At 42.3% G+C, this 27,847-nt stretch overlaps 2 protein-coding genes across 7 annotated transcripts in view; both read left to right on the top strand.

Moving 5' to 3' along the window:
* The window catches only part of APOO (apolipoprotein O), a 275,320-nt gene that overhangs the window by 110,994 nt on the left and 136,479 nt on the right, over positions 1–27,847 (top strand). The window lies entirely within an intron of this gene.
* ACOT9 (acyl-CoA thioesterase 9) lies at positions 1,482–27,847 on the top strand. 5 transcript variants are annotated; one of them, XM_054581143.1, is made up of 16 exons: positions 1,482–1,619; positions 7,060–7,157; positions 8,158–8,184; positions 8,802–8,847; positions 11,143–11,313; positions 11,778–11,815; positions 16,066–16,149; positions 16,790–16,893; positions 21,435–21,508; positions 24,976–25,043; positions 25,550–25,661; positions 25,824–25,914; positions 26,088–26,173; positions 26,650–26,737; positions 26,891–27,041; positions 27,494–27,846. In XM_054581143.1, exons 1-16 carry the CDS (start codon positions 1,600–1,602, stop codon positions 27,580–27,582), a joined length of 1,347 nt encoding a protein of 448 aa, XP_054437118.1. In that variant the 5' UTR covers positions 1,482–1,599; the 3' UTR covers positions 27,583–27,846. The 5 variants fall into 5 exon arrangements, with proteins under 5 accessions (XP_054437118.1, XP_054437120.1, XP_054437119.1 ...); XM_054581144.1 differs by lacking the exon at positions 1,482–1,619 and adding an exon at positions 4,983–5,754; XM_054581147.1 differs by lacking the exon at positions 1,482–1,619 and adding an exon at positions 6,867–6,937.

Raw genomic sequence — 27,847 nt, 5'->3', positions numbered from 1 at the left:
ACAGAGGGCAAATAGACATGCTCCCTGTTAATTTTTTGAAAACTTTCCTAGTTTCTTTATAAAGGGTTTAGTTATGAAACTGGAAAATTCAATTTGGATAATTTAGTGTCTTTAAGGGAAGAACTCTCTCAAATGTTATTTCTTCCCTGTGGCTTTCCAGGCTACTGTCCAGTCTCTTCATCAAGACTCCTCCAAAACTCCATCCCAGCAGAATGCATTATTTGATTAAAATTGGCAAATTTTTGCTAAGCATGGGATATCAGAAGAAGACAATATGGACACTCTCTCCTAGGAAATTAGCATCTTCTCCAAAGATTCCCTCTCATTACCTTGTTTTATTTCCTCTTTAGACCACTTTACCACTTTGAAATGTTATTTGCTCACTTGCTTGCTGACTTCTTTTCCTTTCCTGTAATGTAAGCCTCCTAAAGACAGGAATTTTTACTTATTTTGTTGCATCCCTAGCATCTATAACAATGTCTGGTGCACTGGAAACAGCTCAGTAAGAATTTGCTGGCCCTGGCTGGTTCCCTCTCTTCCTCCCTTCTCCTCTCTTTGAAAATAAGTAAATAAAATCTAAAAAATAATAATAATAAAAAAGGATTTGTTGAACTCTGGCTGGTGTGGCTCAATGGGTTGAGCGCCCGGTTAAGAAATGAAAGGACGCCGGTTCCCTTCCCAGTCAGGGCACCTGCCTGGATTGCAGGCCAGATCACCAGATGGGGGGCGTGCAAGAGGCAACCGATTGATGTTTCTCTCCCTCTTCCTCCCTTCCCCTCTCTCTTGAAATGAATAAATAAAATCTTTAAAAACATTATTTGTTGAATGGAGTGGAGAATAAGGTGCTAGGGTAAAATCACCTCAACGCTGTGGCCTTGAATTTCTCTGGGCTGGCCGAGACTCTACACTTTTCTACACTAGGAGGCAGGCCGAGATTAAAAGAGGGACAGTTTTTTCTTTCCCCTTAGGTTAGTGGTTCTCAACCTTTGCTTACTGTAGCATCTCCTGTGACCCTTGCCACACCCCTAAGTGACTAACAGAGCTCCAGAGGGTGGGGTCCAGGCCTCTGTAATTTGGAAAACTGCCCAGATGCCAACGCACAGCTAAAGGCAACAATAATAGACCGGGCCTCGAGCCGTAGCAAAGTCGCGCGGCCTTACCGAAGACGGATAAGAGAGAACAGAGACAAGTTTAAGGACTTGGCCGCACTTTGCCCCCACTTCACACCCCAGCTGCACTCAGTGGCGCATCTAATGAACAATGGCGGGGTCAAGCCGATATTTTAGTTAGTAACGCGACCCCACAGCTGATTGCGTCGGAAGCTCTGCGTAACGGACTAGTTTCCCGCCAATGAGCTGAGCTGCTGGCGTGGCGCGGCCCCGCCCCCGGGTAGCGAGGGTCCGCCCCCGGGCGGTGCGGGCGGAGGGGCCGGTCCCTGGCGGCTTCGTGGTGAGGGTGTGGTCTTGGGGAGCGAGCTTCGTTGGTGCTCTCGCGCACGAAGTCGCCATCAGTGTCGCGCTCCATATTGCTTCTACTTCTCTTCGCCGACCGGCGCGCAGGGACGAGGGTCTCTGGTCGCGTGCACGGTGGCACAGCGCGATGAGGCGTGCAGTGCTTCGGTAAGTAGCTGGGGGACGCCTACGCCCGCGCGCCGCTACGTTAGCGGGTCGGGACGGAAGGTCCGGGCTGGCGGCGGGCGGGACTACTGCGTGGGCATTTGGGCGGAAAGTGAGGCTGGGTAGGAAAGGGCGCCCGCCAACCGCGAGCGCGCCACACGTGCCCGCAGCCCTCGGGTGGTGCATCACCCTCCCCACCTTAGTGTCTTCTGGTACTGAGTGCGATATTAAAAGCGAAGCGGCACTTCAAGGGAGGAAGTTGGGTGTTCCCTGAAATTCCTTTCCGTTTGCTCATATGGGGTGTGGTTTAGGGGTAGCCCCTTGTCAAAAAGCTGCTATTTGGAATTCCGCATGAATTTTCCAGTCCTTTGCCCCCCTTTGCAGAGCATCTTTAGGGCTACGTGCTTGGCCCGTTTGGATTCTGACTTGTAATCTGGGCAGAGACTCTAGGGTACTTAATTGGCTCTCAGGACTGTTTGACCAGGACCCTCAGGTGCTGATTGGAACTTTAGCTTTAATGAGCAGCAAAGCAAGGGGAGGAGGGCTTTGATTGGGTCACTTGGGCCAGGAGGATGCTATTTTGTTTTTGTCATCATCCCACCACTCCAGGGTATGTCTGGCTGTCTTTCAAACCCCTTCACCGGAGCATTCCAGCTGTTTTAAGTTCTTTTTTCCTGCCTTCGTCCCAGGGGCCTCCCCGCTGTTCTAGCTTCTGGAATCAGCAGGCGACAGGTGCACCGGCCCCTCTGGTGTGGCCCACAGTGGTTCAGACACTGATCCCCATCAATTCTCTTGGGGGTCCTGGTTCTCTCTCATTGTTCCTGTGGACCTTGCTATCAGTTGAGAAAGGTTCTGTGTGCCTGTGTGTGTGTGTGTGTGTGTGTGTGTGTGTGTGTGTCTGTCTTGTTTACGGCACTTAAAAAATAATAAAAAAAAAAAACACCCTTTATTACACTGCTTGAAGACAGTTTGAAAGTCAGGTCAAAAGGACCACAGAAGGCTTTTGCTTCTGTTGGACACGATGTGAAAAGCCCTCTACAAGCTCCACAGTCTTGCCCATGTACCTTCTCCCAGGATACCTTTCTTGATCTCTTCTTCCCCAATTTGGAAGTCCTCTCTTTGCACGGAATGCCCATCTTCTTCTTTTTGTGAGTTCTGTTGAACCTTAAGCAGGTACTCCCCTGGTGTCAATGAGTACAGAGTATCTGAGGTGATTAGGGTATTTGATCGGTGGGCAATCTTTGTAGCTTCTTTCTCCTCACAAAAGAGCCACGTGAATTTGTTTACTCTGTTTGTAATGTCCTAAATAGAGGCATTACCGCAGAGTGGAGGGCAGGAGTGGCATTGCCTATTATTGTACTGAAAACTCTTCCCAGGCACCCAGCCTAAGCTCAGGACCCAGAACAGAGCCAAGACACTTCTGTTCACACCTCCAGGTGACTTCTGTGACTCCCAAGCAAGCCATGAAGAGGTTGGGCTCCTTGGTCTCCTTTCATCGGAAAGGTTCGGTTACGGAGTCCTGGGGCCTGAGTGTCCCCAAAGCCTCTTGACACTTTCTTCTAAAGGCCTAGGGGTTTTGCTCTAGAACTCCTGAGGGCTTATCGGGGAATAAGCCAGTAACTCTGGGGTACCCTGGTGTTGGGTAGTGATAAGTCATTCTCCCTCTCCCGCACTGCTGCATAAAGGGAAGTAGCCGAGATTGTGAAACGAGCAATTGCACGTGTGTGCGTGCATATGCATGACAGTGGGCCAGAAGAACTGGGCTCTGTCTGCTTGACTGGCACTGGGAAAAGTCATCTAATTTTTGGGAGGGCCTCAGGTTCTTCAGGAGGTTGGTCTGAATCAGAGTTTCTAAATATAGGGGCCTATGGGGGTGTCAAAAGGGGGTTGTCTATAAACCTTCTGAAATAGTGTATACCATTTAAAAAAAGATTTTATGTATTCATTTCTAGTCAGAGGGGAAGGGAGGGAGAAAGAAAGGGAGAGAACCATGAATGTGTGGTTGCCGCCTCTCATGCGCCCCTTACAGGGGACCCGGCCTGCAACCCAGGCATGCACCCCAACCGGGAACCAAACCAGCAACCCTCCGGTTCTCAGGCCGGCTCTCAATCCGCTGTGCCACACCAGCCAGGGCTATATGCCATTTTTATATACCAATTCTCATCAGATTATTGGTAGATAGGATACCAATTTGTAGTAGAAAGTTATAAGCTGAATGTTTATAGGGTAGTAGAAATTTGTTGTACCAATATATGATTAGTATAGTCAACACTTTTTAAAAAGAGATTTTATTTGTTATTTTTAGAGAAAGGGGAAGAGAGGAGAATGAGAGAGAGAGAAACATCCATGTGTGGTTGTTTCTCACGCGCCCCCAACTGGGGACCTGGTCCACAACCCAGGCATGTGCCCTGACTGGGAATTGAACTGGTGACCCTTTGCTTCGCAGTCTGGCAGTCAGTCTACTGCGTCACACCAGCCAGGGCTTATATATAGTCAACAGTTTTTAATAAGCTTTCAAATTATGCCTTTGTTGTGTTATAGGGATATATTTCCAAGTTTATTAAGGCGGTGTGCGAAGAGCAGGGCTGCAGGACTACGGTTTTCCAAATAATGTGGCTCACGTGTTTCTTTATATTCATCAACTCCTTTTCCTATCTCCATCTGATTCACCATTCAGAGATGGCCCGTCATGGTGCCTAGTTTCTGCTTTCTAAATTTCTGGACCTCTTTGATTTTTAGGAGAGACTTCGGAGAAGCATGACTTTCTGGAATAGGAATAGCTAAATTTTTTTTTTTTTAGGACTTATCAGTGTATCAGGCATATTCCTAAGGAGTTAATGCGTATTAACTTCTTTATCCTTATGACAATACTATGCGATAGGTGTTATTATTATCTGCATTTGACAGATGAGGAAACTGAAGCTCTGCGAGGTTAGATGATTTGCCCAAGGTCACACAACTAACAAACAGCACGTTCAGGCTCTTAACCTCTGTGCTGTACGGCCTCTCACTCAGGCGGGATGGGATGGTTTTCATCACTCTTTAGAAAATGCTGCTGCTTAGGGTAACACAAAAAAAATACTTTATTTGGTAAATGTGTATTTACCCAAATATGTGAGATGATTATATACCTCCTGATAGTTTGTGATGAGTATTGAAAATATTTAGCTACTCAGAATCAGATCTCATTTCTTATATTGGGAGCATCTACCACATCTATTATAATTGCTAACTAATATATTGAGGGCATGATTTTTTTTTTGCTCTTTCAGCTAATAGTAGCAGTGAAGAATACATGCTTTTTCCAGTGTTCCTTTTACAACCCAATACATTCATTTGCAGAATGCTAGCTTCTGAGAAGGCAGAATGAAGGGCCGTTTCCTTCAGGAAAGGATTTGAACCTACAGAAAATACATGAAATGAAATAGAAAAAAATTCAGATCACGTTCTGAGAAAACGCAAATTAGAAGATCAGAGTTAGAAGACTGACATTGATATACGTATAAAAGTACAGAAATGGAAAGTTTATTGCGAAAAAATAAATCCAAAATCTATTAGAGAGGCTTATTAGCTATGTGACTAAAGAGTCAACACAAAACCAAAACCCCGAACACTGCAACAAGTGTTCCGGTCTTAGTGGACCAGCAGGGATTGTGCCCCAGCTAGTGTGATGGCTGGATGGCTAAGGAGTTAAATTGACTGCTGAGCATGTGCTCCTATTTTTGTGTTCTTTGCAGTTAGATTAGTTGGTTAGGTGAAAGGACAAGGATTTGTTCTAGCAGCGCAAGTGCTAAGACTGTATGTAGGTCTTACCAGATACTTTTACTGAGAGACTTTTCCTGAATGCTGTATATAATTCAGAAGAGAAATCTGTAGTGAAGCTGGGCTCTAAAGAAAACAAAAAACATAGGGGTACCTCGGTACTCGTCCTTAATTCCTTCCGGAACTCGTGACGAGTCCAACACCGACGAGGACTGAATGATGTAGCATTTTCTCTTGCGGGATGGCGTCGTGACTCATGCAAGTCCTAGCAAGAGCGATGAGTTCCAAGCAAGTGCCCAGTGCTGAAACATTTTTTGGTTCGTCAAAATGTGATGAGTACACAGTCTGACAAGGTCTGAAGCGGACGAGTAATGAGGTATGAATGTATACTTTTTGTTGGGGGAAGGGCAGTCATCACTTGTCCTGGCATTAGGTAGTAAGAATGTACTAGTAACCGGAGGTAGAATGAATAATGGTATTTAGAGTTTGTGACATCTTCAGTGCCTTGCCTTCCTCAGCTGTGCTCTCAACAGACCAGTTTGTCAATCCCTAATATTAGAGGTGTTCTCCTTGGTATGATAGTATATGAGTCACTGCTTAAAGCAATAGTGAATGAAAGCCTACTTGAATAATTGATTTTGGGAGAAAAAGCCAAGCACATTTAGATAAATAGGTGTTATTTTATTGGGGTTAGGAATTTTCTGCCTTAGTCCAATAAATACTCTCTTTGAGTCTGGAAAGGGTTAATTCTGTTTTCAATGTTGATTAACTTATAATTGGGTTTATCTTATTTATTGAGGAGATATTGTGTGATAAAGAACAAAATTACTGTTCATAATTAATTTACCAAATCAATTCTGGGTTTCTGAAGCTAATAAAGTAGAAAGAGTAAGAATAAATGCGTTAAACCTGGTTGATAACTTTTATTTATTTTATAGATAATTACCTAATTGGTCTCTGCTCTCAAGAAATGTTTACTCTGAGACAGGTGGTTGCCAGGTGGGAGGGGGTTGGGAGGCTGGGTGATAAGGGTGAAGGAACTAAGAAGTACAAATTGGTAGTTACAGAATAGTCACGGGGAAGTAAGTACAGCATAGGAAATATAGTCAATAATAGTGTAATACCTTGTATGCTGCCAGGTGGGTACTGGAAATATCAAGGGGAGCGCTGTGCAACGTATACGATTGACTCACTACTCACTATGCTGTATACCTGAAACTAATAGAAGACAATATTGAACGTAAATTGTAACTGAAAAATAAAATAAGAAATATTTACTCTACCTGGAGAGGTCATTTATGGAGTAGCCTCATATGCAAATATGCAGACACTTGAGAAGCAAGTACAGACCCATACAAGACAATATACAGTACAGTATGCACAGCTTAACGACAAGGGTAGTTCTGAGAAATGCATTGTTAGGTGATTATGTTGTTCTGTGAACATCATAGAGTGAACTGACACAAAGCTAGATGGTACATGGCCTACTACACTCGTCAGCTATATGGTATATCACTGTCATCTGTGCGGTTCGTCAGTGACCGAAACGATGTTATTCGGTGCGTGACTGTATGCTAAGTATGTGGGACAGCCAGGTGCTTTGGGAGGAGGCACAGGTCTTTGGGGTTCCCAGGAAAGAAGCCATGGAAACGACCCTAGGTGTTTTTTTCTTGTTTTGTAGGCTTGGTACCTTGAGCAAGGGGCTGCTCACTTCTGGCAGAGGACTGACAAAAGGCTCCCAGAATCCTGCAAATCAGAGAGTCTTCCATATTCATGAAGGCAAGTGTGGCTGTTTACTTTTTAGGCTCATGTGATGAAAAACCCTGTTTTATTTGGGAGGTGTATAGATACTTTAGGGCAAATGAGGCATACCAAAGGAGGGTCTTTCATGAATTTCTCATTTATAAAATGACCAGGATAACTGTGGGTAGAGATCACATTCAGAATTTGAACTTTGGTTCCTGGGAACCTTGGGGACTGAGCCCTTTCAGTTAAATGATTTCCATTTCCCATGTGTAAGCACTGAAGGGGGAGGTACAGAGAAAAGAAATCTAATGCATAAGTAAGAGATGGAAGCTTCAGTTGTACCAACTAAATGCTCCTAGTCCACAATTGTGTTAGAGGGACCCTGTTTAATCTATGTGTAATTGAAATTAATTTCAGTTACTACTGGTAATCTGATATGCAAACTATGGATTTTTATCAGTTTAGGAGTATTCATTATAATTAAAATTGTGGCTTCTTTAAAGGGTCCACGTAAATATATATGTATAAGTATAATTTAAATTTCTACTTTCCTTCTTGGCCATCAGCACTGGCCTTGCTTCTTAACAACTGACTAAACTAGTAACAATCATTTCATGTTAGTGAGCATCAATAGTCTATATCCTGTTGGGAGTACTTTCTGTTTATTCTTTTATTCAGGGAACTCAGGAGGGAAAAAATCAGAAATAAGACTAATTTACAAATGGTTATTTTTTAGTTCTCCATGACTTATTTGTAATTAGAGTTTGCACCAAAATTTGCACCAAACTTATGGTATATAATAGTTTGATAGAAAAATCATTTTTTATGAAGGTTAAAATGCATGTTAACTTAACAATATTTGGTTTTGATCAGTTTGTTATTGAAGGACCATTAATTTCTTGTAACTGGAATGTATAATTTTAAATGCTAGAAAAAAACATGAACTCAACATATTATTTGAAATTTTATAGGTTTATTATTTAGTTTTGAATTACTACTGCTTATCTAATTTATTTATTTTTTATCCATATAGCATGTTCACCTATACACGTGAATCATGGTGTGTGTGGTAATTAATATCAACTAAGTGCTCAATTTTTTTTTTTTTTTACTAATTCTTCTACTTTTGGGCAGTGGGCATTAACTGAAATTAAATCACATTCTTTGCCTTTCCTTGATTTATGTCTTTGCTTCATTTTTCTGGCTTAAGCTTTTCTAACAATTAAGATAGTACAAATACTTATATATGAGAAATCAGTTAGAATGGTCCTCAGATTTGGATATTATTGTTAGGCCTGAACTACGTAATTTGATCTACTGTTTATAAGAAGATAAGTGGGGATTCTGTCCTAGTATCTCCATCCTAAAGGGACTACTACAGACACTTAGACAGCCCCATCAATGAATAATTGGAGTTACCCTTTTTTGTTTGTTTATGTGACCCCCGCATTAGTGCAAGGGTGTTCTTTTCTGTGCTAAGGAGTCATTGTTTCAAGTTTTCAAGAAGCAGAGGCCTGATCTCCTCTCTGAGCTGTTTTTGTGGCATTAAATGGAAACTCATGGATCTTTAAAGCTTTTGAGTGCATGAATCGCTTTTCATAATTCTTGAGTTTGTTGCCATAAGTCAGTTCTCATATTTCTTTGTTTCAATGGATGACCTCTTTATTTTTGTTTCAGTGCGAGATAAGTTGCGGGAGATAGTAGGAGCATCCACAAACTGGAGGTATGCACTCTTGTGTATTCATTCTTTCATTCCGGAAGTGGTACAGTAGGCTGTATTTGGGCTCAGTTGATGGTCTCATTGTAGGGATAGGGGGGTCTGTGTACATAAGTGGGTTGAGGGGTATTTTTACTTGAGGGAGAAGATCAACATTCCAACATACTCATCAGTTGATGCATTGTTGTCATAAGATAATGTGATTTACGTGTACTCTACATTTTTCAAAGTGCATTCAAATATATTACCTCACTGGTTCTCAACAAAATTTGTACAGGTTTATGGCATATATCCTTATCCCCCCCCTTTTTTTTAAACCTATGATGAAATGGAAACAGAGATTGAATGATTAAGCATCAGGGTTTGGGACTTGAATCTAAATTCCTGTGTCGTTTTTCTTTTTTCTTGTTTCATGCATCCTGACTCCTTTGTTGTTTCTTGTTAGTTCACAATTAACCAGGCTTCCATACAGTCTTTCTCTTTCAGTATTTTTCTGCTGTAAAATAGGATGATATTCCTCTTACTGCCAGAATTTTGAGGCTAAAATGAGATAAAAACAAAAAGTATAAGTGATCAGCCCTGGCTGGATAGCTCAGTTGGTTAGAGCGTTGTCCCCATATGCCAAGGTTGTGGGTTCAATCCCTGGTAAGAACATGTAAAAAAATCAACCAATGAACACATAAATAGGTGGAACAACAAATCTATCTTCTCTCCCTCTCTCCCCTCCCCCATTTCTCCCTCTCCTTCCTTTTCTCTCTTTCTAAAATCCATCAATACAAAAATTTAAAGAGTACAAGTGATCACTAGACATATAATTTATTTTTGGTGTAAAAATTATCTAATGACTTCTTAACTCTCTGTAGGAAAATTTCAATTTACTGAAAAATAGGACAAAAGAATACCTATGTTGCCACCATTTGGATTGGATACTTATTAACATTTTCCCAGATTTGCCAATATACCTACATTGGGTGAACTATTTCTAAGTCAATTATAGGTATCATGACACTTCAGCATAGCTCTCCAATAAATAAATATATTCTTCTATATAACAAAATCGGTAGTCATGTATCTCCAAAAAGCAAGACATTCTATTATATAATGAAATTGACAGCAATTCCCTAATGGTATATTACTGATTTATATTCATAATTTCTTAATTACTCCTCAAATATCTTTTATAGCTTTTTTTTAAAAATGAAGATCCAGTGAAGGATTACATATTGCATTTAGTGGTTACAACTCTTTAATCTCCCCAAATCTAGAATAATAGACACTTATCCTTACCTCCCTTTTTTTATCCCTATCTCCTTTTTTTTTTTATCGCTAGGAACTTTAATTTAAAAGGGCCAAGCCATTTTTCTTGTAGAATGGTCCACATTCTGGATTTACCTGAACTTGTTCCTCTGTCTGATATATTTTTTGCAGACTAAACCTCTCTGGCAATAATAAATACTTCCTAACTGAAACTTAAAAAATATTTTATATAATGATATATATATATTTTTTGCAGCCTAAACCTCTCTGGCAATAATAAATACTTCCTAACTGAAACTTAAAAAAAAATTTATATAATGATATATGTATTTTTTGCAGCCTAAACCTCTCTGGCAATAATAAATACTTCCTAATTGAAACTTAAAAAAAATTTTATATAATGATATCGTCAACATTTTCGTTTCCTGTTCTCTTGTCTCTTCGACCTTCGTTGTCTCTTCTTTTTCCTCCCTTTCTGTCTCCTCATGGTCTCTTCTTATTTACCTTTTGCTCTGCCTTCTTTTGGATATACTACACTTTTCCTCCTCTGTCTCTCTTTCCTGAAATTGAAGGCAGAGAGAGAGTGAGAGCGAGCGAGGGAGAGGAAGGGGGGAGCGCAAGCGTGCACTGGGGCATAGAGTATGAGAACTCTCAGGGTGAGACATGGGAACGTAATTCCGTGGCCATGTCGTTCTTTAACTCATATGGGTATATATGCTATTGTGTCCATTTCTGTAGTTTTAATTTGATTTCAAGTATTCTATTATTTGAATACACTTTTTGATGAGGGTGAATATATGGTTCATTTGGGTATATCCATATCACTTAGAAGTATGTTTTTCTTATCTACTAACCTAAGAAATTTTAGCAGAAATTTTTAATTTTACCAAGTAGCAGATATGAAGGGAGGGAAGGAAGCGGGGATGAGGTAGGTCCAGACCTCCTCTTTCCTCCTTTGATGGTGCCTGTCTGGCCAGTATGTCACTGGAATTGTGGGACAGCCCTGCTCTGGTGTTTCATGAAGCTTTCATCCTTTCTTCTCAGAGACCATGTGAAAGCAATGGAGGAAAGAAAATTACTTCATAGTTTTTTGGCTAAGTCACAGGAAGAACTGCCACCTAGGAGAATGAAAGACAGTTATGTCGAAGTTCTCTTGCCTTTGGGCAGTCAGCCTGAATTACGGGAGAAATACTTGACTGTTCAAAACGCCTTAAGGTAACATACTACTATTTTTGTCTTGTTTGTTTTCATTTCTTTTTCTTTCTCTGTTGCAGCTTTGAGATATAATTCACACACCATACTATTCACCTATTTAAAGTGTGCAATTCTATAGTTTTTAGTATATTCAGAGAATTGTGCAGCCATTACCACAGTTAATTTTAGAACATTTTTATGACCCCAAAGTGTGTTATTTTTTAAAATTTATTTATATTTAGGGAGGGGGAAGGGAGGGAGAAAGAGAGAGAGAAACATCAATGTGTGGTTGCCTCTCGCATGCCCCTGACTGGGGACCTGGCCTGCAACCCAGGCATGTGCCCTGACTGGGAATTGAACCAGCAACCCTTTGGTTTGCAGGCTGGCACTCAATCCACTGAGCCACACCAGCCAGGGCCCAAAGTGTGTTACTTTTACAGGGCTATCATGATTTTCATTTAATCCCAGTTTTCTTTATTTCACAGATTTGGCAGGATTCTTGAGGATCTTGACAGCTTAGGAGGTACTGGTATTATTTTAGTATTTCTAAGTAGATACTCAGAGCTATACACTTAATCTTACGGCTAGAAAGAGATTTTTTTAATTCTTTAACTTCTACAGTTGAGGATATTCTAAAAGAACAGAAAAAGAAGGACTACTACCTCTGAATTGTCATATTTTTTCCTGGAAATTTTGATTCCTATTTAATAGTAATAATCTGATTAATCCTCCTTTCTAATAACTTTTTCAAAAGTCTTAAAAGTTGCAAATAAGTACAAAGATTTGTTCTTCCCTGAATCATGGGAGAGTATGTTGCTGACACGCACATCACCCCCAAGTATTTTCATGTGTATTTCCTACAAACAAGGACCTCCTACATAACCACCATACAATGATGAAAGTCAGGAAATTAACACTGCGTAGTCCTCAGACCCCATTCAACTTGCACCAGTGGGCCTTTATAACAGAAGGATCCAGCTCTGAGTCACATGTTGCATTTAGTTGTCGTGTCAGGAATAGTTTCTCAGTCTTTCCCTGACTTTCCTGACCTTGCCACTTTTGAAGACTATAGGCTACTTCTTTTGTGGAATTTCTCTCCTTTTGGGTTTGTTGGATGCTTCCCCAAGATTATATTCGGGGCATGCATCTTTGGCAGGAATGTCACAGAAGGGATGCTGTGTTCTTACTGCAGCTTATCAAATGGTGCGTAATTCTAATTTGTCCCATTACTGTGATGTTAACCTTGATTCCTTGTTGAAGGTGGTGCCTGCCAGGCCTTTTCACTGTAAAGTTACTCTTTTTCCCTTTGTAACTAATAAGCACCTTGTAGGGAGGTACTTTGAGACCTTGTAAATATCCCATTCCTTACACTTTTAACTTACTACTTTAAAATCAATATGGACTCAGGGATTCCTGTTTTATTAAGTGGGTTATAATATGTTACTTAATCTATTTTGATGCTCAAATTGTCCCAGACTGTCCTAGTCCCTTCAAGTTGGCTTTTGTGTTTTTTTAAAAAGATTTTATTTATTTATTTTTAGAGAGAGGAGAAGGGAAAGAGAAGGAGGAGAGAGAGAAACATTGATGTGTGAGAGAAACATTGATCTGTTGCCTCTCACATGCCTCCCAACTGGGGACCTGGCCCACAGCACAGGCATGTGCCCTGACCAGGAATTGAACTGGCAACTTTTTGGTTTGTGGGACAATGCCCAACCCACTGAGCCACACCAGTCAGGGCTGTGTTTTTTTCTCTTTCTGATGTGTCCTCATCATTCTTTGAGCATTTCCTTTCTTTCTGGCATGGCAACATATTCTACGTTTATTTATTTATTTTTTAAAAAGATTTTATTTATTTCTAGGGCGGGGAAGGGAGGGAGAAAGAAAGGGAGAGAAATATCAATGTGAGATAGATACATCCATTTGCCCCTCACATGCCCCCAACTGGGGACCTGGCCCGCAACCCAGGCATATGCCCTGACTGGGAATTGAACCGGCAATGTTTCGGTTTGTAGGTTGGCACTCAGTCCACTGAGCCACACCTGCCAGGACTGTTCTAGGTTTATTTGTGCTTTCCCTGTCCTAGTCCTGGAATCACCCAGATCTCCAAGGAGCCCTGGTTCTTTTTAATGGAGAATGGTAATTAGAAACGAAGATCTGGGTGCTAGGAGTGGTCATTGCTGCTGGAGTTTGACTCTTCCTTGCCCTTCCATTGAATGAGCAGGGAATATATGCACATACAACCATTTACCTCTGTGTCTATCTATCTGTCTCTCTCTCTCTGAAAACCATGGGTTCACACTGATAATTCCAATGTAATACCACAGCTTCCTTCTTATTTCTTCCCTTTTCATATTTGTCAATTCCCTTCTCCGGCTGGCTCCATTATCCTTAATACATTTATTTACTTGATCAGTTCTTGTGGATGTAGCCATTTTCATCCCTCTGCCACCCCCAGCCCGTCACTGATGCTCCCTTCACCTTACTGGGGTTCTACTCCATGCCAGGTCCCCTTCTGCAGGTCACCAGGTCACCCTCCTCATTGTGCTCAGGGTGCACCACGCTGGGCTCTTGCTCTTGCTGCCTCTCCGCATGTGCTCCTGAACCCGCTTGGGTTTCAGTGTCCTTCTCTGGGCCACCTTGCTTGCTCCTGCCTAATCACTTGTGGAATGAACTGTTGCAAAAGGGTTTAAATAAAGAAAGGTTCTAATTACTTTAAAAATACAGATGTAAGTCCGTTGTTAGGCTCACAGCTAGCTACTTTTCTTCTTCAGATTAAATAAACCTGGTTAAAGTTTCTTTACTGGCCTTTAAAAAAATTGAACACACACATATTTGACTTGGTTTCCTTAAGTGTCCCTAAATATTCAAACTCCCCTGCTACTACTCTGGTTTTTCCTCATTGCCTCCTATTGATGACCAATCTCTTTCACCTGTTGACTTGCTTCTGTTCCTTCCATTTCTTCAAGGAACTTGCCTTATCACATATTTAAGTTTCTTTTAAAATGAAAGGTAAAATTCCCTTCCCAGTAACACTCTCCAGCTGTCTTTCTCCCTCACTTGAGAGCTAAGTCTCTGGAAAGACTTAGAAAAAAATTATTTCCTCTCATTGCTCTGTATGCTGACCTCCTGTTATTTCCCAGCCTGCCACGTTCTGCCTTCTGCTCCTCATGCCACTGAACTGCTCTTGCCAAGCTCTGCACTGGCCTCCTCGTTGCATGGTCTACGGAGTGCTTTGCGGGGCTTGCTCAGCCCCTCTGCGGCGCCCGATACTGTCCGACTTCGTGGACTTTGGTGCCATCTCCTCCTGCCTCTCTGATAGCTCCTTCCTAGTCTCCCGTGTAGGCTCCTGCTTCTCTCTTGATCCCTTCAGTGTCGCCTCTTCCCAGGGTTTTGTCTTCTGCCCTTTTTTTGGTTACCTGCACATTCTCCAGAAATAATCTCATTGCTCGCCGTGCTTTAGTTGCTGCCAGTATGGGGCATCCTTAGGAAGGTAGGTTACCTGGCCTGCTTTTCGGAGTTCCAGACCGATTTGTCCTCCTGTCTCCTGCACATCTCTTGGGTGGGCTACAGGTTCCTTGAATTCAACATGTTGAAACAGCCCCTTCTCTTGTTCCTGTATTTTCTTTGTCAGCGAAAGGTACCCCATCTTCATTCATGCCAGTTGGAAACCTGGGTTTAGTCAAGCCTTGTCAAGTCTCCCTTCTCCTTAGCTCGTGGATCTTTTCTGTTCTCTTCATTTCCACTACTATTGCCATAGGTCAGAAGCATATAGTTTCTTTTCTGGGTACCATAAACGCTTTTAAGTGGAGTTTCTTTCCTTTAGCCTCTCATTCCCCCGGTACATCCTTTAGCGGGTGCATGGAGGGAAGAATTTATTGTCGCTCAGCAAATACTTATTGTGCACAGACCCAGTCCTGAGGGCTGATGATACACATTTGAATGAATCATGGGGGAAGAAGGGAGGCCACTAAAGACAGAAGTATAATACAGCTTTCGATGAGTCGATGATTGTGAGGTGCATAGAACCATGCTTTGCACATAGAAATGCTTGTTAAAAAATGGAAAGTATACAGCTAACCACAGGGTGGTGTAGAAGCTGAGGGTGTCATGGGGAAGGCAGGAGAACTCTTGAGTGAATAATTGCTTCATGATTAGGAAGGAGTCAGGAGGAAAACAGGTAGCTGAGTTTTTGTGATTGTTTTTCTTTTCTGAGAATGTTTGATGCTGCCAGACTTACGTGCTGGGGTCTTTTTCTGGTTTAAGCTCTGTCTCCGTGGAGTGGTGACAAGTCGCCTGGTGGGCCTGGGCTTTGGGCTTCGATTTCCTCACCAAATCTAAAACTGGGCACTTACGTTAGAGGGTCCCCAGAACTTTTCAATGTATAAAGTCTTGGGTCCTAGGATAAGACCACCAGTGGAACGTGGGGGGTTGCAGCTTCAAAACAAGATAATACTTTTAAAAAAGATTTTATTTCTTTACTTTTAGAAAGAGTAGAAGGGAGGGAAAAGGAAAGGGAGAGAAACATTAGTGTGTGAGAGATACATCCATCCGTTGCCTCTCGCACACCCCCCACTGGGGACCTGGCCCGCAACCCAGGCATGTGCCGTGACTGGGAATCGAACCAGCCTTTTGGTTTGTAGGGTGGCACTCAATCCATTGAGCCTCACCAGCCAAGGCAAGAGGAGACTTTTTATATATTTCAGGGAGTGAATTGTAAATGCTCAGAAATAATTTTGCTTTGCCTTTATTTGGTTCTCTTCTGTTTCCCTACAGTTCTTATTTGCTACATGCACACCAAAATGCATTCAACTAAGACGTCTCCTTTATCGATAGTTACAGCTCTGGTGGACAAGATTGGTAACCAATAATTATTTCCTATGCATACTTAGAATTCCTAATAATTACAAGACATTACTATTTTAAAAAAAATTGTCTTTTTTATTTTTCAATTACATACAATACTATATTAGTTGACATACGATATTATATTAGTTCCAGGAGTACACTCCAGTGATTAGATGTTACATAACTTACTAAGTGGTCACCCTGGGAAATCTTGTACCCATCTGACACCACACATACTTATTAGAATATTATTGACTATTCCCTCTCCTGTACTTTACATCCCCATGACTCTTCTGTAAGAGGCAATTTAATTACAAGATATTATTGAGATAAGAGAAAATATTTTCTTTTTATGGAGGAATTTTTATGTATATATGCGTGTGGAAATGTCTAGAATGATATTTACCAAAATATTTATTACAGTTATCTTTGAGTGGAAAGGATTTTGCATGGTTCCAGTTTTATTTTTTTATACTCTTTCCATTGTCTACATTTTTCAGAAAGACATGTTTCTTTTGTATGTCAAAAAAGCCGTTATGTTTAGAAGACAAAAAAGGAATGTAGTGGAATTTACCAGCATTTTAAATTGTCCATTTACAGCAGAGAAAATTTTGGGTACAGTTTGAACGCAGATTGATTTTCTGTTTTGCAGACATGCGTAAGAAGAGCGTAAGCCCAGAACAGGATATCAAGTTCAGTGGCCACGTTAGCTGGGTTGGGAAGACATCTCTGGAAGTGAAGATGCACATGTTTCAGGTGTGTAAGCGCCCGCAGGTTGGCCCTTTCTTCCCATACAACCCACTAGTCTTAGTGAAAGAAAAGCTTGTTTCCCTCTGTGTCCTTAGACAGGTATATAGCTCCCCCGTTCCAGAGAAACAATTGAAAGTTCAGGTCACAAAGCTGGTGGGTTATTAGCATCCTCCTCCTGGACAAGACTGACACATTATTTGGTGTTTAGTACTTTCAGATCATCTCAGCTCCATGTTAGGGTGCTTGTTTCTGCTTTTGTCTGGAGAATTTCTCAAAAGTCTGAGTTACGTTAGGCATGAATGGGATTGCTCAGTGTGTTAGTTTCCTAGGACTGCTGTAACAAGGCGCCGCAAACCAGGTGGCATCAAACAACAGAAGTTAATTGTCTCAAACAGTTTTGAGGCTAGAAGTCCAAGATCAAGGTCTCGGAAGGACCATGCTCCTAAAATCTGTAAGGGAGAATCCTTCCCTGCTTCTTCTCAGCTTCTGGTAGTTTGCTGCCAGCCCTTGGCATTTCCTAGCTTGTAGCTGTAACACTTCAATTTCTGCCTCCATTGCTACATGGCGCATCCCCTTGTGTGTTTGTGTGTCTGTGTCTCTTCTGTCCTTATTTTATTTTTATTTTTTAAAGATTTTATTTATTTATTTTTAGAGAGAGGGGAAGAGAGGGAGAGAAGCATCGATCAGTTGCCTCTCATATGCCCTCAGCTGGGGACCTGGCCCGCAGCGTAGGCATGTGGCCTGACTGAGAATCAAAACAGTGACCTTTCAGTTTGCAGGCCAGCGCTCAGTCTACTGAGCCACACCAGCCAGGGCTCTCTTCTCGTTTTATAATGACATCAATAATTTTGGATTAGAGCCCACCCTACTCCAGTATGGCCTCATCCTTACTGATTATATCTGCAACAACTCTATTTCCAAATAAAGTCACATTTATAGATCCCAAAGGGTTAGGACTAAGACATATCTCTCTGGAGGACACAGTTCAACCCAGAACACTCACTTTGACTATTAGCAGCAGTTAGGAACAGCCTCTCTAATGAGCAAAACACGACATAGCTATTATTAAAAAAAAGAAACAATTTAACAAGAAAAACTACCTCAAAGAGGATAATAGCACAGAAATCAAATAATTCAGCATATGTTCAAGATTTCATTATGAAAACTTATTTAAGAATGACTTAGTTATGCCAGGGTATTGCAGTAGACCTGTTTTTCAGATTCATTTTTTCTGTTATGGAATTATGAAGCACTTGACCTTTTGGAAAAAGTCTGAAGCTTGCTCTGTAGTAATTAAAAAGTTATTTGTTAGAATAATTTAAATAGTTTTTCATACGATGCTATATGTAAGCAGTTGGATTCTCGGACTCCCGTGTAGCTGTAAATGACAGTAATATTGTTTTTAAAACAAAACACCATGAAGTTGCTGGAGATGCGGCTATGATTTGTCCACATACTTTTTTAATCTTTAAGATTGATTCCTCGCCTGCTCAGTGCCACATGCAGCAGATTGCAGGCATAGGGCCAGCTTTCTAGGCAAATTTTACAGTTTGAATCTTGGACAAGTAGATTGAAAAAGAAATACAGGAAGTGTTGGGAGGAGAGAGCCAATGAATATTAGTGTGTCAGGCAAGTACAAACTTTTGTTTTCAATTTGCATTTCTCATTCACTGTTTTGCCTAATAACTCATTACTTGAGCGATCTATTCCAGGGAGGGAGCTTGGTGATAGGTGCCCTGCCTCTGGTTTGGTGCCCGGCACGTAGGTTCAAATCCCAGCTCTGCTTTTTATTAGCCACGCAACTGTGGATAAATCACTTACATTCTCTGGGCCTCTCTCTTCTCAAGGGCAACTTGGAAACAGTAATAACACCACCTTGTATGGTGTGGTGCAGGCGAAATGGATAAAAACAGCCCATCCCTCTGAAGAATTTGGTACGTTGCCTGTCACGCAGTAACCAGTAATCAAGTGTTGACAATAATACTAATTTATTATCATTACTGTGGAGATGGCCCCAAATGTCTATGCCAGGCTGAACCTTCAGACTTGCCTTTCTGAGTACCCATCACATCTCCCCTGACGTGGGTTCTTGCTGTCTCCAGTCCAACGCATTTCAAATTGAGCGTGTCAGCTTCCTTTCTAATCCCGATCTTCCTCCGGTTTTTCCCCTTTGCCAGCCTCCTGGTTTCCCAGTTCTAAACCTTTGTGATAGCATAAGTTTTTCCCTTTCCTGTGCAGCCTTTGCCAAGTCTTGCAGATTCATCCCCCTCAGCATCTCACCAGGCCCCTTTCTCCCCCCCCCCCTTGGCCCCTGTGTTCCATTCAAGCCCTCACTACCTCTTGTGTGAATACCTGAGCTGTCTTTTAACTAATCTTCCTGCCTCTAGCCTGTTCTTGCTCTGTTAATTTTATACATTTTTATCAGGTCTTCCAAAGCTGATCTTAAATCACATCACTGTCCTCCTCAAAAACCCTCAGTGACCATTATCTGTGCAATAAAGTCTAAACTCCTTTGACTAGTTAGGATCCAAGGTGCTCCGTAAACTAGCTCCAACCGACCTTTCTGTCTAGAATCCCTCCAGCGTCATTTATATGCCTTCTTAGAGGCCACTGCTGGATACCTTGGGCACCCTGAGAGTAGGGAGTTGCTCATCTTTGCATTCCTGATGCTTGGCGCTAGTAGGTGTTCAATATAATGAACCATAATTTATACGGTAAGCAAGTGGCCAAGCATCATCGCTTAGGCTCCTTCCTTTGTCTGAAACTCTTGTGTTCCAACTCTGCACATCCACATCCCACTTGTGCTTCCAGGCCACTCCATGTTTGAAGCCTTCCCCGGCCCTCCCAGCTCACAGTGCCTGGCCCTGCCCACAATGCCTGCCTCAGTACCCTTTCTCTGACCTGCTCGTCTGTGCTCCTCAGAGCTACATAGGCATGTGCTTTCTCTTCCACTAGACCATATGCCCCTCAACAGCGGGACTTAGGTGTGAGTCACCCAGCCCACTTCCTAACATCTGCACATTTAACATTTGCTTAGCAACCATGGATTCCGTGCCTGTTCTGTGCTAGGTATACAGCCGTGAGCAAAACACAGTTCCCTTCTCTTGGAGTTTACATTCTGGTAGTCCTCAATAATTCCATGCCTTAGTTCGTACATCCGCAGGCATTGGTCAGGTATCTGCTATCTGCCAGTCTGTGCTAAGTGCTTGGGGTACAAGTGTGAATGAAAATGGCCTTTGTCTTCAAGGAACATGGTGCAGCAGGGCGTGGTTTAGTATGGGAAGTATCACGCAGCATTTCTCAACAGGGACGCTATTGGCATTGTGTGTGGGAAAATTCTTTGTTCCGCAGGACTGTCCCCTCCACTGTGAAGTGTTCAGCTCCTTGCTTATCCCCATCCCACTAATAATGTCTCTTAAGCCTTGTGACAACCCAGTTCAGCCCTACACGTTTCCAAATCCCCTGTGGGGGTGAGAATCAGTGTCAGGAGTGGACTTGGTTCTCCTTTCGCTGGTAAACAAAGGAGGGAACAATGAGCTATGCCTGGGGCGTAGGGGTCGGGGTTTGCCCTCGGGCAGGGAGGAGTGGGGTATGAGGAATCTGGCAGGAGAAAGGTGTCAGGCAAAGGCACGGAGGGGAGGGGCTTGACCCCGTGGTCCATTCTGGGACCTTCAAGCTGTCAGCCATGGCTGCGGGGATAAAGGCTCAGCTATGATGGAGTGTCTGTGAGCGGCTGGAGAGGAATCAGAGCTCTGAGGTGGAGGGCTTTATGTACAGGGCCCATAGGCTTAGAGCAGATGCTAGAAGAAAGTTGAAGGGGAAGGTAATAGGGCATGACCAGGCGTTAGAGACTGAGTGCTAGTAACAAGGAAGGAGCTGAATGTACCCTTAGGTTAGGATAAGATTTTATGGTGTGATTGTCCTGAAAGCTCAGACTTCTAAGGGATAAAGAAACACCTTAAAAACCTCAAAGGCTTGTGCATTGTAAATATTTAGTTTAATCCACAGAATTGTCAGTGATCTTTCCCCTTCTTGGGAGCCCCCGGGCTCGGCTAAGGAATCATAAACAGTGCTGGTAGTTGGCACACTACCCTGAAAATACTAGTGTCTGTGAGAGTGGCAGGAGGCCCACCTGGCACTGTGTGCTGTTTTGAGGACAGGTAGGCTCGAAGAAAGCCAGATTCTGCATGAAGCAGGACAGTGAAACGATGGTGTGGAAGGTCCCTCCGAGACCCCTGCCTTGGGGTCCCAGCCACGCACGGCTCCAGAGCCTGCCGTCTGCGTCCATCCTAGCTAGCATTTCGCGCAGTGCACTGTTTGGGATTTTGGCATATCTTTCTCCTGCTAGACCACAGGCTCCTGGTCCATTGCCATCCCCACCAGGGCCTAGTTCTGTGCCTGGCAACTCAGCAGCTGGTGGTTCATGAATGTACTTCTCCTCTTCGAATTGCAGCCTTTCTCAAAGCGTGCATGCCAAGCGCTATAACTGTAGGTCTTCCCAGGAAATGTATTTCTTACATGTGCATTTTCTTTCCTTTGTTCTTTAGTTACACGACAATGAATTTTGTCCTGTTTTGGAAGCAACATTTGTAATGGTGGCTCGTGATTCTGAAAATAAACGGTAATTGTTCTTTTTTTCCTAATGCATTATTTTGAAGAATTTTAAAGATTTATAATACTGGAGAGAAGAGTATAGTGGATGTCTGTACCTGTCACCTAGACTTAAGAGTTTTTAACATTTTTGCCATATTTGCTTCATCTGTTTTTTTGTAAGTATATTACTTTTTAAAAAAGATTTTGTTTATTTAGTTCTAGACAGAGGGGAGGGGAGGAAGAAATAGAGGGAGAGAAACATCCATGTGTGGTTGCCTTTCCTACGCCCCCACTGGAGACCTGGCCCACAACCCAGGCGTGTGTCCTGACTGGGAATCGAACCAGAGACCCTTTGGTTTGCAGTCCGGCGCCCAATCCATTGAGCCACACCAGCCAGGGCTAAAGTATATTATTTTCTTCATAATATTTTAAAGCAAATCCCAGACATAATGACATGTCACCTCTAAATACTTTAGTGTAGGCCTCTTTTGAAAAATGAGGATATTTTCTGAAATAACTACATTACTAGTAGGATATCTAACTAAAATTCTAATAAACCCTTAGTATATTCTGGTAGTTCATATTCAGTTTTCCCCAAATATCATTTTTATGATTTGTTCAAATTAGGAGCCAAACAAAGTCCATATATTACACTCGATTTTTATGTCCCGTAAGCCCGTTTTGTTGGCTGATGGTTTTATTGAGATATAATTAACCCATTGAGGATGAACAGCTTTATGGCTTTTAGTGTATTACAGCTCACAGAGTTGCGTGGTTTATAAAGGCTGTTTAAATCCAGAGTAGCTGTGTGTCCCCACTGGCCCTTTATCATTTTATCAACTCATTGAAAGGCCAGACTAGTTCTTCTATACAAGGTCCAGCTTTCTGGATTTGTCTGATTGCTTCCTCATGGTATATTTTTTTGGCAAGAGTACTTCATAGGTGAAGCTCTTGTATGTCATATTGCATCATATCAGGAGATATAGATTGTCTTACTCATAACGATGCCAAGATCGATGCAAGTGTTCAAGCGGTGACAGGCTGAACTTTCCACTGTAAAGTTCGGTTTATCTGCTTATGATCAGCAATGATCTACTGCAGTGCAGTGCAGGGTCCAGAGTATACTTCTTCATCCTGTGCGCAGCTAGGTCTCTGTCACTATTTCTCCAGGGCTCTTAATGTCCATTGTTGATATTACTTTAATCATGAGGGAGTGTAAAGTGGTTTTCAAATTCTGTCAGTCTTTCGACATTTATTAGCTGGAATTCGGTAAAGAAGAGCTTTTCCTTATGAACTAGGGCAATTTGGTTTGTAAAGGGAAGTCGAGATTAAGGTTTCATTCTTGCCCTTTATTTAGACATTTGCAAAATAACGAGTTGGTTAATTAGCTAGTGATGACATGGTTTTTCTACTTTTTTGGCTTTTTAAAAAAGTATCATTGTGAGTTCATGGATTTTAATATATAAACGTATTCCTCTGAATTGCATCCATTGTTCTCGCTGCTCATAGTATACCAGATGGCCTTTGGTCAGTGGGAGCTCCATTAAGCTGGCTCCTGTGACAAGCTCTTTTGGCATTTCCCCCATTAGTCTTTGATACCTGTCTGCTCTCTGGTGCAAGGTGATATCTTGGGCTTATCTTACACATTTTCTGCCTTAGTCCTGGAATCAGCAATTTCTCCTAGAAGTCCTGGGGTTCCTTTAAGTGGGAACTGGTATTTCGAGCCCAAAATCTGGGCACTAGAACTGTGTGCTGTTACTAGTTTATCATTGTACCTAGGCCTTTTCAGTGGACAGAGCTTGGATGTATGTTAAAAGCAAACAAACAACTAACCTCATTAATTTATACTGTAATTTTCAAGTCAATTTTTTTTTTACAATTTTGTTATTATGGGAGAACATTTAATAATGCAGCATGTAAATATAAATGCAGCATGGCAACAGGTATAGTGCCATGGATACTTACGTGGTGTTTTTATTTTAAAGATTTTAATTTATTTGAGAGGGGATGGGAGGGAGAAAGAGAGGGAGAAACATTGATGTGTGGTTGCATCTTGTGCGCCACCCCCACTGGGGACCTGGTGTGCAACCCTGGTATGTGCCCTGACTGGGAATCGAACTGGCAACCCCTTGGTTTGCAGGCTGGCATTCAATCCACTGAGCCACACCAGCCAGAGCTCAGGTCAAGTTTGATAGCGCAGGCTTTAACTTATTTGGCTTTATACTTTATTTTTTTTCTTTTAAAGTGAATTCTTGGTTCCTAGCAACAGTTACACCCAAGGCCTTCAAACAGGCGAAAAAGATTGATCTAGTTGTGTGTGTGGGAGTGGGGTGGGAGAGAGGGCTACAGAATTGCTATTTGTACAGCTCAGAGTCTAGAGGCCAACGGGAAGTCTAACTTATATAAGAAACCTGAGTTAGGAGCCTGCAATGAGAAGTCATGTCTGCTGCATGGAAAGCTGACATGGAAAATTATGTCAAGATTGAAAGAAATACCTTGGTGACTGATGTGAGCGAGGAAAACACCTGTCTAGTCTAAGGCCCCCAGCAGCCCCAGCTGACCCGCTTGCCGCTCCTGGTGCCTGGCCTGGGGCTCCTTTGTCAGCACTGAGGGGCATTAGAGCTCCTCCCCCATCTGATGTATTTCAGTTTTCCAAGCTGCCATTTCAGTGCTTTTCTTTCCATTGTTGTTGCATCAGACTTTTGGATTCTATCACAGTGCAATACGATCTTCCGTTTTGCTCAGTTCTTCATTCTAAAACATTTGACACCTACAGAAAAATAGAATAATGCAATGAACACCTATATACCCTTCACTTAAATTCACCAGTTAACGTTGTACCACCAGTCTTATCTTCCTGCCCTCTGCATAAATACACACGTGTACACATTTCCTCCCTGAATTGTCTGAGACTTTCTCACCCATAGAGAGTTCAGCATGTATCTCCTGGAGAATAAGGTAATTCTCCTACATAACCTCAGTGCTTTTATTAGAGCCAAGATATTGAACAGTGATATCATTGTATTATCTAACAGATGATCCATATTCACACTTTGCTAGATGTCCCTAAAATGTCCTTTATGGCTTCTTCCCCTAAGGTAGGATTTGATCAAGGATCATGTACTGCAGTTGGTTACTGTGTTTCTTTAAAATAGTCCCCCTGTCATTTTCTGTCTTTCAAGACATTGCTGTTTTTGAAGAGCCTGGTCTAGTTGTCTTGTAGAATGTTCTACAACCTAGTTTGGCTGTTTCCTCATGATTAGAATCAGGTGAAACATTTTGGCAGCAGCCGTGTCCTTTTTATAATATGAACTCTCTACTACTATACAGGTAAGTCTGTAGCCAGAAGCCTCCCGTAATGGTCCCAGAGTTCTTGTGTGAGGTGGCCAGTAAGCATTACTCAAAATGACCGGCAAAGACTTTAGTGGGTGATTGGTCATCTTCCATTTTCGTTAGATGATAATGTTTTAAACTATACTTTTTTCTTCTCTTTAGGTCGGCCTTTGTAAACCCACTCATCCCTGAAGGCCCCGAGGAAGAAGAGCTCTTTAGACAAGGAGAATGTATATTAATTTGTTTATAATAAGATAAACTTTTAAAAGCAGAGTTTTAGAAACTGTACTGCAGAGGAGATTATTTAAGAGTATGTACGGACTCCTCGTACTGGTCAAGTGTGTTACTCATTCCAAGAATTTATTGAAATTAAAAATGCCTTATATTTTGTTCCATGAAGTCCATACTTGGAACATTTTTAGGGATCAGCCAATATTTATTAATTGAAGTAATTTTTTGGTCTTTTTAATAAAATGGGAAATGTATCTTAACAAAATCACTGTTGGTTGGGGCTCTAGGTCAAGGTGATTACAAGTGGTTTTACACTGAGCTGATGCAATTTCCATCTGAAAGCAGTGAATCACTGAAGGTTTTTATGAGATACATGTACAGTTTCCAGTGGGATTTTTGCAGCCTGGAAATACTGTCTTTGTAGAGTCCCAGGCAGCCGAGGTCAGGAACCCCAGTGTGTAGTGTGACCCTCCTGACCTTCACTTTTTATTGTCCCATGTTTCAGTGAATAAGAGGAGAAGGGTTGCCTTTAGCTCCACGTCATTACTGAAAATGGCCCCCAGTGCCGAGGAGAGGACGACCATCCATGAGATGTTTCTTAACACGCTGGATCCAAAGTAAGTTAGGCTGGCGAGAGTCCACACTGGCAAAGTATTGAAACTTTGGCCTTCTCCAAAATCAGGCTTGCCTGAACATATTAGGAATTGTTTGCATATATTTTACCTTTCAGCAGCTAATCTATGGGCTTAACAGGGTTTACTGAACCTCTATTTGCTCAGGACTATAAGTTTTCGAAGTCGAGTTTTGCCCCCTAATGCAGTGTGGATGGAGGATTCAAAACTGAAGAGCTTGGAAATTTGCCACCCTCAGGTATTGTGGTTTAGTGGAGAATCTTCTAAACAGGACAGCTTGCCTCCTGGTAGTCATCTAAGATTTACTCTCTTTAAAGTAGCATCTCTTCATTGTATTGTTGATCCCTTTGTTCTGTATATAAGGGTGGCCATGAGCTTGTATTTCTTAATACTCCTTTTTATACCCTATAGGAGAGAAACATTTTCAATCGGATCTTTGGCGGTTTCCTTATGAGGAAAGCATATGAACTTGGATGGGCTACTGCTTGTAACTTTGGGTGAGTTAGATTTAAGGTAGTCTTAATTTCTGAGAAGCAATTTTTACTGCCATCAAAATGCAACTTTTTTTTTTTAACATGCCCAAGAAAGCAAAGGCGAGGGTGTGCTCCAGAAGGAGCCTGCTGAAGGGAGACATTCTGGACCCGTCTGGATGTGTTGGGGGGGGGGTTGGTTGTGTTTTTAAATAAATACCGCACTGATACCAGCTGGGGTTGATTCTTACTGTACAAGAATGTTACTTTTACTAGGTAATTTAGTTCATTACAGGCATACCTCGTTTTATTGCGCTTTATAAATGTTGTGTTTTTTATAAATTGAGGGCAAGACCATCTACCAGCAAAAGGTTATGACTCACTTTATTTCAGTGCGTACTTTCTTTTCTGATCATTGAAACTTGGCTTCAGCCAGTCATTAGGGACAAGATAGAGATCCTCAGACTTTTGCAGGTGACACTAAGTTCTGCTTCTCCCAATAGTGGTTCCCGACCGTTTGTAGTAGCAGTGGATGACATCATGTTTCAAAAACCTGTTGAGGTTGGATCATTGCTGTTCCTTTCTTCCCAGGTAGGTGTGCGACAAGATAAAATACAATTTTTTATCATTTGGGCCCAGAAGAGAAGCTCTTATATTGTAATGCTGCTGCTTCTTCGTATGACTGCCCTCTTCCTCCTTCCCAATATGATTGACTGACTGCTTGTCATGCCTATAATCCCTTAGGTTTGCTTCACGCAAGGCAGTTACATTCAAGTCAGAGTCCACAGTGAAGTGTCGTCCTTGCAAAATAAAGAGCATACGACCACCAATGTCTTTCACTTCACGTTCATGTCGGAGACAGAAGTGCCGCTTGTTTTCCCCAGAACATACGGAGGTAGGCAGCTATGATTGCTTGTCCCTAACAAAGGGAAGGACTTTCAAAGGTGTTTTCCGTTTCTAAGATTGTTGCAGGAAGCACACTGAGCCTGTTAGCTCGAAAGCATCCCTGTAGGGGATTGCTTTTCGAGGCTCTGCAGCCCCGAAGGCCAGGGTGCCTTGTGGCCCCCAGGCAGCTGCAGCTGCTCCAGCTGCCTGGCTGGTGTGTGAAGGGCTGGCGCCAGCTGCAAGGAGCCGCTGGCGGCCAAAGACTGGTCCAGCCAAAGGAAAACAGCAGGAGCCGAGGCCGCTCCCTCGGGAACCTCGCGCGCCCCTGGCCCCGCAGTGCTTTTTGGGCATGCCAGTCTTGGTTCTCATCGCTGTTCCAGTGTTCCCGAGTAGGCCTGTATTTGCAGCATGCTTTTCTGAGGCGCTGCGAGTTCCTCTTTGGTTCTCTCTCTTTTGTTTCAGAGTCCATGCTGTATTTAGATGGGCAGCGGCATTTTAACTCCATGAGTATTCCGACGACCTTGAGCAAGGACTACCTTGTGGAGCCCTAGGGAAACCCACGCTTGGCGAAGAGCAGCCTTTCTCGGTGCCGCAGTGCCTGATGAAGGCCTCATCACGTATATTGGTTTCAGTGTTTTTATGCCCATTCTCCGTAGAGAAGAAGAACGCATTCAGATTCTAGGGTGATTAGAAAAGCAGAACGAGAGACTGGCTGGCTGGGGCAGAGGGAGAAAGTTATTCCATAATAAACAGTTTAAATTGTGAACCTGCCACGTTGCTTCCTATCTACTGAAGAAATGAGAACAGATGCCTTTT

This window comes from Pteronotus mesoamericanus, unplaced genomic scaffold (genome assembly GCF_021234165.1).
Source record: "Pteronotus mesoamericanus isolate MK-2021 breed Mesoamerican mustached bat unplaced genomic scaffold, CSHL_Meso_final contig_65, whole genome shotgun sequence".
Lineage (NCBI taxonomy): Eukaryota > Metazoa > Chordata > Mammalia > Chiroptera > Mormoopidae > Pteronotus > Pteronotus mesoamericanus.
The sequence above is the reverse complement of the archived record's forward strand: the minus strand, read 5'-3'. Positions and strand labels throughout refer to the sequence as shown.